The following is a 12,924-nucleotide window of genomic DNA, read 5'->3' as shown; positions in this document are numbered from 1 at the left end:
CCTCTCAACAAAGCTTTAATGACCATTATGTGTTGTAAAAACTATTATATTCAGCAATGAGAGCTAACAATAACAGTTACATGACTTAAAATAACTAACATGATAAACAGCCATTTTTGACAAATAAAATGTAAAAAAAAGGCTTTTAACAGTTACATGCCCAGTTAAAACAACTCACATATCTTAGTGAATTGATCCTAATATGTCAGGTCAAGTGGATTGCAAATATTATGAACACTAAATCATGCCCCCAGTAACAACACATTATATTTTACTATTCCATTATAGCAATTATGTAAAGTTTCACAAGAATATATCACACTGTAATAATTTTAATTAAATAGAAGCAGCAAATTATATCATACCACAACAGCACATTATATAGAGAAAGAACATATTAGATTGCAAAAGAACATTATATCATTCAGCAAAACAATATTATACTTCAAAAGCAAACTATATTACCTAGCAACATTATATGATATTATACCACAAAAGCACAATACTGTATATGAAAGTGAACCCATCCCCCTCCTATTTAACCACCACCACAGCCCCCCCTCACTTGAACACCTCCTACTCAATGAAAGCACCTAGTATGTAGGTAGTCAATATATCCCCCCTTGTCATATTAGTGGTCAATGTAAATGCCCCATACATTGGTGCTGAAATCCTGATTACATTAGTGGTGGGAATTAATACTCACATTACATTGGTGGTCAGTGTAAAATTCTATATTACAATGTTGATCAGTGAGAGAAGGGTCCACTTACATAGCAAGTCAGTGGCAGATGTGCCACCTCATATTAGTGGACAGTTGGAGAAGGGCTCCCTTTCATAATCGTTGTGAAGAAGTACTCCCTTATCTTGATGGTCAATAAGAGAGGTTCTTCCTTACATTGGTAGTCAGGGGAAAAGGTTAGTAGAATATTTTTCTGGTTAGTAAAAGTACCTCATTACATTGCATGGGTGATTTACAGGACTCTAGTTTTGTGATCAGTGATTATGTACCTCATCTGACAGGAAAAGCAGAGAAGACAACAATGATGTCAGTTCATCTTTTTCCCATGGGAGTAAACTCACAAGTTAGCTGGGGAACTTTCATTTGCTGAAAATATACTAGCTTTGTTCCCATGCCTCTGAGGTCCCCAAACCTATTAACCACTTGAAGACTGGCATGTTAAACCTCCTTCCTGTCCTGGCCATTTTACAGTACTGTGATACTTTGACTGATAACTACGTGGTCATGGCATACTGTACCCCAATTTTTTTTTTTGAGACAGAGCTTTTTTTTGTGGTATTTAATCACCACTGTTTTTCTTTATTTTTTACTTTAGTTTTTGCTATAAAACTTTGCAAATAAATAATCATTATTCATTCACTAAAGAAAAATTAATTACATATTTTAGTTAAACAACAACAACAAATAAGTGTATGTTATACAATTACAAACTATACTACTGTATTTTCCGGCGTTTAAGACGACTGGGCATATAAGGCGACCCCCTACTTTTCCAGTTAAAATATAGGGTTTGGGCTATACTCGCCGTCTAAGACTACCCCTCTTCCAACGCACACCAAATAAAAATTAAAAAACATCATATTTGATTTCAATATGGTATGGTATTTCAGTATGGTATTCCAATGATGGGGTGCTATCCCTTCCACTGACACCAATGATGGGGAACGATTCCTCCCACTGACACCAATGATGGTGCCCCATCATTAGTGTCAGTGTGTGAGGAATAGTGCTCCATCAGTGTCAGTGGGAGAAATAGTACCCCATCATTGGTGTCAGTGGGAAGAATCGTGCCCCATCATTGGTGTCAGTGGGAGGAATAGCCCCCCATCATTGGTGTCAGTGGGAGGAATAGTGCCCCATCATTGGTGTCAGAGCGAGGAATCATGCCCCATCGTTGGTGTCAGTGGGAGGAATAGTCCCCCATCATTGGTGTCAGTGGGAGGAATAGCCCCCCATCATTGGTGTCAGAGCGAGGAATCGTGCCCCATCATTGGTGTCAGTGGGAGGAATAGCCCCCCATCATTGGTGTCAGTGGGAGGAATAGCGCCCCATCATTGGTGTCAGTGGGAGGAATCATGCCCCATCATTGGCATCAGTGGCAGGAATAGTGCCCCATCATTGGTATCAGTGGGAGGAATAGTGCTCCATCATTGGTATCAGTGGGAGGAATAGTGCCCCATCATTGGTGTCAGTGGAAGGAACAGTGCCCTATCATTGGTATCAGTGGGAGGAATAGTGGCCCATCATTGGTGTCAGTGGGAGAAATAGTGCCCCATCATTAGTATCAGTGGGAGGAATAGTTCCCCGTCATTGGTATCAGTGGCAGGAATAGTGCCCCATCATTGGTGTCAGTGGGGGGAATAATGCCCCGTCTTTGGTGTTAGTGGGAAGAATCGTGCCCCGTCATTGGTGTCAGTGGGAGGAATAGTGCCCGTCATTGGTGTCAGTGGGAGGAATAGTGTCCCAACATTGGTGTAAGTGGGAGGAATAGTACCCCATCATTGGTGTCAGTGGGGGAAGGAATAGTGTTCGATCGTTGGTGTCAGTGGGGGGTGGAATAGTGCCCCATCATTGGTGTCAGTGGGGGGGAGGAATAGTGCCCCATCGTTGGTGTCAGTGGGGGGGGAATAGTGCCCTATCGTTGGTGTCAGTGGGGAGGAGGAATAGTGCCCCATCATTGGTGTCAGTGGGGGGGAGGAATAGTGCCCCATCGTTGGTGTCAGTGGGGGGGGAGGAATAGTGCCCCATCGTTGGTGTCAGTGGGGGGACGAATAGTGCCCCATCGTTGGTGTCAGTGGGAGGAATAATGCCCCATCATTAGTATCAGTGACACCAATGATGGGGCACTATTCCTCCCACTGACACCAATGACACTTGCTGACCCCTGTTCCAGCATGGTGCTGCTGCAGCCAGCATACGTGGTTGCAGCAGCACCTCTGCACGGCACACTTACCGGCCGCTCCCTCACTCGATTTTCGCGGGGCCGCTCGGCTCCGCCTCCTCGCCTGTGATTGGCTGCCTGTGTGCCTTTCCTGAGCTACATTTCTGGCGCCCAATCACTGGTGAGGAGGCGGAGCCGAGCAGCCACGCGAACATCGAGCGGTCGAACTGAATGAAGGAGCAGCCACGCTTCCTGGACTGGATTGTCGTGGGACTGGGACTGGAGCCAGGTAAGAAACAGCAGCCCCCTGCCCGCCCCTGTACTTAGTGTCCCTTCCGTTGGAAGGGGGGGCATCCTGACACCAAGTGTCAGCATGCCGTATACCGGCGTATAAGACGACCCCCGACTTTTGAGAAGATTTTCATGGGGAAAAAAAGTCGTCTTATACGCCGGAAAATATATATATTGGTTACATATTTTCTGTAAATATTTTATTGCACCATTTTGACCTTTTTAGTAATAAATCCTATACTGAAACATATTAATTACACAGGTTCTGTGGCCGATTAAGTTGGTAATTAAACTCATCTAGTGTCTTATCTGCATTAAATTAACCTCAGAACCTGTGTAATTAATATGTGTTTGGTTTTAAAGGGATGAGGTGGCAACCCTATTAAGCTAGGATAGGTCTATCCTATTTTCTACCGCAGAGTGGCAGTAAATGCCATGCAGGGACTTAGATAAGGGGGGTCTGAACCCTCCCAGAGGAGAGTTGTCAACCATCCCTGCAGCATGCAGCCCTCAAAATTTCCACTTGCCCACGAGTAGAAATAAGGTGCAGGTGGCAAGCAGTGCTGGGACTAGGGGTGTGTGGGAGGGGCGGCGTGGAGGCAGTGGCAAGCAGCGATCTCCTCTCCCTTCTCTTAGCTGCTTTCAATGAAGCAGCTAGGAGAAGGGAGAGGAGGAGAAGCGGCTTCCAGGAGATCGCTGCTTGTCACCGCCCCCACCACCTCCCCTCCCACACAACCCTAGTCCCCGCGCTGCTCGCCGCCCCCACTGCTGCACAGAACAGTTCAGTTTTTCTTTCTGGCCCCCCTCCCCTTCCCACTGCCGCTGTATTCCTGCCACTGTGTTCCCGCTGCTGTGTTCTTCTCAGTGCTCAGCCCCTCCCTCCATCCTCCGCACCAATAAGAGAAGAGGGGAGAGAGGTTGGATCTGCTCTGCCTCCCTCTGTGCCAGCCCACACTCCAGTCTGTGCAGTTTCAGAGGATGTGTGGGAAGGAAACTGAACACAGCAGCCGACAGCTCTGATACTTATGATACCCCACCCTTCCTTCCACCCACCCTTCCTTCCACCCCTTCCTTTTTTCCATCCACCCCTTCATCCCTTCCTTCCTTCCACCCCTTCCTGCCACCCACCCTTCCCTCCCTTACTTCCACCCACCCACCTCTCCCTCCCTTCCTTCCTGCCATCCATTCCTTCCTGCCACCCACTCCTTTCTTCCTTACACCCACCTCTTCCTTCCATCCACCCCTTCCTTCCTTCCTTCTTTCCTTCCTTCCTTACACCCACCCACCCCTTCCTTTTACCCACCCTTACTTTCTTCCTTCCTTCGACCCACCCCTTCCTTCTACCCAGCCTTCCTTTCTTCCTTCCTTTGACCCACCCCTTCCTTTCTTCCATCCATCCCTTCCTTCCTCCCTTCCTTCCACCCACCCCTCCCTTCCATCCACCTCTTCTTTCCTTCCTTCCTTCCATCCACCCCTTTCTTCTTTTCTTCCTTCCTTCCTTCCTTCCTTCCTTCCTCACACCCTTCCTTCCATCCACCCCTCCATTCCTTCCTTCCTTCCACCCACCCCTTCCTTCTTTCCACCCACCCCTCCCTTACTTCCACCCACCCCTTCCTTCGACCCACCTCTTCCTTCCATCCATCCATCCAATCCTCCCTTCCTTCCACCCACCCCCCCTTCCTTCCTTCCACCCCTTCCTTCCCTCCTTCCTTCAACCCACCCCTTCCTTCCTTCCTTCCTTTGACCCACCTCTTCCTTCCTTCCATCCCTTCCTTCCTCCCTGCCTTCCACCCACCCCTCCCTTCCATCCACCCCCCTTCCTTCCATCCACCCCTTTCTTTCTCCCTTCCTTCAACCCACCCCTCCCTTCCTTCCATCCACCCCCCCCTTTCTTCCTTTCTTCCATCCACCCCTTCCTTCCTTCCATTCACCCCTCCCTTCCTTCCACCTACCCTTCCTTCCTTCCTAGGGGAGAAGGTGAGGGGGGAGGGCATGGTAAAAATGCAAAAATGCGGCTCAGCTACGAGCTGAACCCCCCCCCCCCAGAAAAAAAAATATCTACAGCCCTGATGCCCCGGTTGGACTGCTTTGTGTACCAGCACCTGCAACAGGATCCTTCAGCAAGACTGCAGTAAGAGAGGAGAAAGGAAGGGAGGGAAGGAAAGTGATGTGGAGGAAGTGGGCAGAACTTTCCATAAGGGAGAAGCTTGAGGAAAGTAAAGAATGGTGAACAGGAGCTGCAGATCTACCTGCAGTTTGACAAGTGACATTATGGTAGTCTACTGATGAGACTTCTGGGGTAGTTATAAGATTTGATGGGTGTATGTCCTGATTGTATTTTGGGTGTATTATGACGGCATTGATTAGGGCACATGGCTGCTGCCTTATCCTTGTAAAACCAACATCAAGTAAGTCTTGTCACCTATTTGTCCCTCACTGGCCACCTCACTTCCTGCCATCCTTCTGACTTTGGCCTGGCCAGGACCCAGCAACGTCTTCAAGAAACACTTAGTCTACAGGCTGCACATGGACAAGTCATCTCCCTATGCTATGGTGTGAAAGCCCATAGATCCGTACAGTAGCAATGCTGTGGGCAGGTAAGGAGGGGGCAGTGGGGAAAAAAAATAGGAATTCTTTCTTTTGTGTTTTAAGTTTCCATTCATTTCTAGTGCCACAAACCTGAGTTATTTGTATTCTAATAATTTACCAATGAACAGACTTCTATGAGCACTGATTGTGCATGAGGTTAGCCACTAAGCCAGTATTGGTGTTGTAACTGAGCAGATCCGGTTTGTGTGTAAAGTTTTGGGTGCTTTAAGCGTGCTGTTACCAGACTACTCCCACCCCTCCCAGTCATACACTCAGCACTGTACTCCTATCAGATCACTCACAGCTGCAGGAAGCAAACGAATGGATTGCCTCTTTGTATATAAGGTGAGAGACACAAGGGGGACTAACCGTCACCAACTGAAAAAAGAACAGCAGAAAACCTCCAACTACTGGCACAAAAAAGTCAAACTTGTGTGCAAGGATTGAAAAGGAACACTGAAGGAAGGAAGCTGCCACACCAGAGAGCTCTGTTGTGATCTGAAGACCTCTGGCTGAAACGCTCAGCAGGGAAAGAGACGGTACAAAGCAGACCGAGAAACAGGAAAGAAAGGGGGGAAAGAGAGAAAAAAAGCTGGAGGGACATATGGAAGCTTAGAAGAGGAGAGCTATTAGTATATGTGTGTGTGTGTGGCGAAGGGGCACAAATGTGTGAGAAAGAGAGAAACTTCTGCATAACTCACAAGACTGTCCCTAAGGCTGTTTTTCTTTTTTCACTTCTTGCAGTGCTGAAGGATCCCCACCCGTGAGAAGATAAAGAAAAAACAATGAAGAGATGCAGGACTGAGGAGCTCCCAAGGCTCTGGAGGATGCTAGCGGCGATGATGCTTCTACTGGCTTGTAGTCCTCCTATTATGGCTGAGGATACTAACTGTCAAGGAGCCTTTGACCTGTACTTTGTGCTGGACAAGTGAGTACAGAATATTAAGGCCTTAAGACACCTAACAACACTACCGTTGTCAGGCTCAAAAGAGGTTAATAACTGATGCAGCATTCTGTAATTGAAGCATCCTCCCTCTGCTATGCTGATCTCATTGTGCGTGTATGTGTGTGACTGTATGTGTGTATCACATTTCCACTACTCCCGTGAGTGCAAGAGAGGTCAGGCAGATGTTTTACCATGGAACAGGCATTTGTCCCTAAAGTCACGCCATCTTCCTTCATACAGATTAATAGGAAAAAAAAATTCATGAAAGGTCTAATACCACTATAAATATTTAATCGCAATTCTTTACAGAAAGCAAAACCGTGACATCCTGTTTGAATAAAAGCGCATCTGTATCATTCACAAATGTTAAAAGATTTGATGTGATTCATCTATGAGCAAACTGCGATTTGCATAGATGTACTATGTATATTTAGGAACTATGAAGTCCCCTTAAGCATATACAGTGTATATACAATAATATGATATGAGACAAAGAGTAATATAATATGATATGGAAGGAAGTAGGTGATGGTATAGTAAGTGGACTAGGAGTCAGTTTTATTGTTAATGTGGTATAGAAAAAAAAAGGGGTTGGGAAGCCAACAGGTTAGGTTTTAGGAAAAGAGGCCCAAGGAAGGAAATCAAATTTTTAAAATGTATCAAAGCTACATTTTTTTTTTCGGATAGTGTAGGAAAGAGTTAAATCTCTGTCAAGTTTTCTCTTTTTACACCTGTGTACCATAAGGAAATTTCCCCTTGTGTTTTGTCCCGAAGACACAACAGGAAATTAAATGAAATCTCTCCAGAGTGAGGGACAGTCTCTCTTAGGGCCCTTTCACACGGGCGTTCTGATTTTTTCATCAGTTCAGTCACGTTTTTTCAAATAAAAAACGGGTGAGTTTACATCTGTTTTTTCATCCATTTACATCCGTTTTTAGTCATCAGCTGTCAGCGGGGTTCCCCACTGACAGCTGAATGTAAAAGAAAAAAAACAATTTCCGGCAATTAAAAAATGGAGTGAGGTCCCCCTCTCCATCCATACCAAACCATTCGGATCTGGTTTGCATTTTGAGGGTAACCCCCACACCAAAATTTAAAAAAAAATGGCACGGGGTCCTTCTCAAAATCCATGCCAGACCTTTATCTGAGCATGCAGCCTGGCAGGTCATGAAGGGGGTGGGGAACGAGCAAGCGCCCCCCCTCCTGAGCCATACCAGGCCACATGCCCTCAACATGGGGGGGTGCTTTGCCATGTTGATGGGTACTAGGGCCTCTTCCCCGCAACCCTGGGCTGTGGTTGTGGAGGTCTGCGGGCAGGGGGCATATCGGAATCTGGAAGCCTCCTTTAGCAAGGGGCCCCCAGATCCTGGCCCCCCTCCTATGTGAATGAGTATGGGGTACATGGTACTGCTACTCATTCACAAAAAAAAAGTGTAGCATGAAAAAAGATAGGAGACAGTCTTTGACAAGTCCTTTATTAAAATAAGAAAAATAAAATAATGTCCCCCGAAGTAGATCCAACGTCAATCACGCTTCCCACCACCCGAAAAAAAACAAAGGTTCCGCTCCCGATGCTGGCTCCCGGCCGTCTGACTGTTCCGCTGGCTTGACAGGTCATAAATATGTAAGGGGCGGGGCCATCATGCGTGTGCTCCCGCTCCCGTTAGAATTCAATGACCCAGCATGCATGAGGATGATGTCACATGGGGACGGGGTCACACAAGTGATGTTACCGGGTGACCCTGCCCCTTACATATTTAAGAACTGTCAAGTCAGTGGAGCAGTCAGACTGCGGGAGCCAGTATTGGGAGCGGAGCCTTTGTTTTTTTTTTTTCTTTCGTTTGGGGCAGCGGCGGCAGCGGGCATCATGATTCACGCTTGATCTACATCGGGGGACACTCTATTATTTTCCTTCTTTTAATAAAGAACTTGTCAAAGACTATCTCCTGTCTTTTTTTCACACTACACTTTTTTTTATGTGAATGAGCAGCAGTACCATGTACCCCATACTCATTCACATAGTGGGGGGGGGGGGCAGGGATCTGGGGGCCCCCTTGCTAAAAGGGGCTTCCAGATTTCAATAAGCCCCCTGCCCGCAGACCCCACAGCTCAGGGTTGTGGGGAAGAGGCCCTTGTCCCCAAGCACCCCCCATGTTGAGGGCATGTGGCCTGGTATGGTTCAGGAAGGAGGAGCTCGCTCGTCCCCCCCTTTCCTGACCTGCTGGGCTGCATACAATCCATTGACATTCGTTGACATCCATTTTTCGTCACTTCCGGCTTTTTTTGCGAAAGAAAAATAGGGTTTTCTTCTGTTCAAAAAAATGGATGTTAACGGATGCGGACATTAACGGATGTAAAAAGATGTTCATCCGTTTACACCCGCAAGTCCATAGAAATACATGGGGGTCCGTTTTTCATTTGTAAACGGACAGATGAAAAATGGACATATGGCATGCCTGTAAGGGTCCTTTCACACTGCTCCAATGAAAATTTTTTTATAAAAATGCATATGCCTTTTTTAAAATGTATTTATTACAGCTACTTTTATAGCGCCTTGAATTTACATAGTGCTTTACATATTTATTACACATTTGCATCAGTCCCTAACCCTCAAGGAGCTTACAGTCTAAGGTCCCTATCTCACATTAATACACATACTAGGGCCAATTTAGACAGGAGCCAATTAACCTACCAGCATGTCTTTGGAGTGTGGGAGGAAATCCAGACAGGAACAGGGAGAACATGCAAACTCCAGGCAGGTTGCGCCGTGGTTGTGATGCAAATCAACAACAATAGTGCTGCTAGGCAGAAGTGCTAACCACTTAGCCACTGTGCTGCATTTTATGCTTTTTTGGTGCGTTTTTCATTCATTTCAATGGGTAGGTGTATTTTGGGTGCGCTCTTTAAACTTGCACCAAAAATGCGGCATGCAGAATGGTGTGAAGAGGTCTATGGGATTTAAAGGGATAGATTGTTCATGCACCATCAAAAACTGATTATTATGAAAGGGTTCTTAGACCGTTGTCACTGCAACAAGTGTGACCATTGAAAGATTTCCCTCTAATGCTGTTTTAGTGACAGCTCCCCATCACTTTCTGTCCTGGTAACAATGGTAACTAGGGTATCTCCCCAAGGAGACACAGACAGCAGTAAATACCTGATAGGGATGCTAACCCTTCCTGCTCTTTCCAAAACTAAACTAAAAAAAAAGTTTAGATACATTTTAAAAGATAAGTATGGGTTATGAAAAAAAAAATATTTATACTCACCTGGGTGGATGCAGCATCGGTCTGATGCCACATCTGTGGGCTCTAAGACTGAGACATTCCACTGCTCACTCAGTTCTCCTCCACTCTGAGCAGAGAGCAGTGACTGTCAGTCTCCTGTTCTCTGCTCTGCCCCTCTAGCGCTCAGTGGTGCACCGGGCTGTAGAGCACGCAGGAGCTGCTGGCTCAGACTGAGCTAGGTGCCAGTCCTAGGCATCTGGGTGGATCCCAAATGTAAAGTTGGAATTGTTTCTGAGCCTGGACTGGCTCAGCAGAGCATTAGCTATATTTCTCCTTTAAGAAAACAAAAATAATTAAAAAAATGTGCAGCACAAGCCAAATCTTTTTTTCCTTGTGAATTGGCATCAGTCTATTCAGCCTTCCAGAGAAAAGTTATTGTTGCAGAGGGGAGAGGCAATATGAAGTTTGGGTTGTTCTCCCTCCTCCTCCAGTACCACCATTTGTGTACTAGACATGTGTGGTTAGAGAGGTGGATGTCTTCTGGCAGTGCTGGCAGTATTGAAAGTATAAGTAAGAGGGCACAGGGAGACATACTGGCATTCACTTATTGTACCTGAATTTGATTGTCTCCATAGCCCAGTGATTTCCAGGATATTGTCATGACTGTCCATTTGTTGCCTGCATATTGTCAGAGCAGTTTCCCACATAAGCCCTGGTTCAAACTAGCCCACACACTGTGGGCTGGTTGGGGGTGCAGGAATCGCACCTCTTCCCACACCCACAACCACCTGCAGCCGCATCACATTTCTCTTTCGAGACAGGCGGGGGTACCAGTAATTTTTTTAATGGCACCCACACGCATCTCATCCTGCAGCGAGATCACTGGTGGAACTGCAGGGAAACTGCATGGTCAAAAAAAACATGCCTTGTGGATGCGTTTTGGAAGAGGTGCATGCACCTTCTCTTCATGTGAAACGCAGGCACTGCAGCCTATTCAAATGAATGGGATGCCGTGTTCTGCAAACGGGGGGCACACGGCCCGCACTAGTGTGAATAATGGTGTGAATAGTGGCCTAATGCCATGATTATCTGTTTATTGGCCACATGTTGATTATGCATTTCTACTATTGCCTGTTTTGTTCCTATGTATTGCCATGAATGCCCACATATTGTCATAATTGTTCTATGTCTAGACATTACCTACGTTTATTGTCTGCATACTGCTAATTGCAACTATGCATTTACTATATATTTATTATTTATTTATTTCAGGTACTTATATAGCACCGTCAATCTATGCAGCGCTTTACATATATATTGTACATTCACATCAGTCCCTAACCCTCAAGGGGTGTACAATCTAAGGTCCCTAACTCACATTCATACATACACATACTAGGGTCAATTTAGACAGGATCCAATTAACCTACCAGCATGTCTTTGGAGTGTGGGAGGAAACCGGAGTACCCGGAGGAAACCCACGCAGGCACAAGGAGAACATGCAAACTCCAGGCAGGAGGTGCTGTGGCTGGGGTTTGAACCAATGACCCTAGTACTGCCAGGCGGAAGTGCTAACCATTTAGCCACTGTGCTGCCCATTATTGCCAATTACTGTATATATTGTTATAGCTTAGTTCTATGGTTACATGTGTGATTGACCAAATCAGCAATTTTTGTCTAGCAACACTATTACTATTACTATTATCGAATATCGGGCTCATATAGTACCTTAAATTCCCACAAAGGTATTCTATGAATTAAAGTTAATTCGGTATGCAGTGCTGATGTTGGTGCCAGCAATCAGTTGGGTTGCTTTCATTCTATCTATAAATATGATAAGAAAATAGAGAAAACTGGCCACTCCAGAAAACTGCAAACTAATATAAGATGTGCATATTGAGTGAAGGGACAGTGATTCAGGGGTATGGTATTTTATCTTCATACACTCAGATCCAGTTGTATATGGTCTGTTTAACCATGTTTACCCCAAACACTGGTATCCACGTAGCATGGACAGTTCAGCATTATGATCAACAGATTTGTTCAACTTTATACATAATTGCCCCAGGCTGAAATATCCCTAAAAAGCATGCAAGGCTTCTAAAAAATATGTGAGATAAAAACAGGGGGAGACACTGGGAACACTGAAAGAGGCTCTTTTATCTGTTTCCCTATGCTTCATAAGGCCCCGACTGTGTTAAACCTCCCATGATTCTTTGGAGGGGGAGCCACCTCCCCTCTAATAAACTGGTCATTAAATCCTACATTATATTTGTGTCATGAGCTCATACAATGATCTCTCTGTCTTCTACTTTCCTTTGCTATGCAACCATGTCCAATCTTCTGTTTCTGCTGTACTTGATATCAGCTACACTCTAAAATGACTTTCAGTAAAAACATTAAGAGTTAGGGCCCAAATTGCATATTTAAATTGCTGACAATAAGATGGTCAATAATCTGCAGTCTGATGATTCTCAAATCTATTGGCGTCCAGTGTAATTAAAGCTGAATTTCAGGCATATGTAAAAGACACAAAGAAATGCATTACTTTTTACTTCCTGTTTTGGGTACAATGTTGTCACCAATACAGGAAGTGAGGAAAATCTCCAATATGGACAAAATAGCAGTGGAACACTGTAGGGGTTCCAGCAGCAGTTAAAGTGATTGTAAACCCTCACATTGTAAAACAACCCATTCAGTTTAAAATAGAAATGAAAGGTAAAACATTTCTGTATAGGTATGCAAAAAATTATAAATACCCTTTTTATGAGTGATCACATTCCCTCTGTTCACAGCTGTATAAGTGGTAGGGGAGGAGAAACAGCAGAGCACTGACCTTATTAGTGAAATGACTGGTGGGGGGGGGGGGGCGAGGCAGGACAAGTCTGATCATTTGGAGAAGAGCAGGCTGAGTTCCCAGCATAGCTAGAGAACAGACCACGGTGTGTTCTCCTGCTTAGTGTGGTCA

The 12,924-nt window shown here is 45.4% G+C and overlaps 1 protein-coding gene across 3 annotated transcripts in view; it reads left to right on the top strand.

Moving 5' to 3' along the window:
• Window positions 1-5,655: 5,655 nt before the first annotated feature.
• ANTXR2 (ANTXR cell adhesion molecule 2) overlaps window positions 5,656-12,924 on the top strand; it is a 274,337-nt gene continuing 267,068 nt past the window's right edge. The window contains exons 1-2 of one of the 3 annotated variants that reach the window (XM_089675449.1): window positions 5,656-5,791; window positions 6,528-6,711. In XM_089675449.1, the coding sequence (XP_089531575.1) occupies window positions 6,569-6,711 (143 nt within the window). In that variant the 5' untranslated portion in view covers window positions 5,656-5,791; window positions 6,528-6,568. The other 2 variants (XM_089675440.1, XM_089675431.1) reach the window with 2 other exon arrangements.

This window comes from Staurois parvus, unplaced genomic scaffold, assembly GCF_062004578.1.
Source record: "Staurois parvus isolate SC_StPar_1 unplaced genomic scaffold, SC_StPar_1.0 ptg000013l, whole genome shotgun sequence".
Lineage (NCBI taxonomy): Eukaryota > Metazoa > Chordata > Amphibia > Anura > Ranidae > Staurois > Staurois parvus.
The sequence above is the reverse complement of the archived record's forward strand: the minus strand, read 5'-3'. Positions and strand labels throughout refer to the sequence as shown.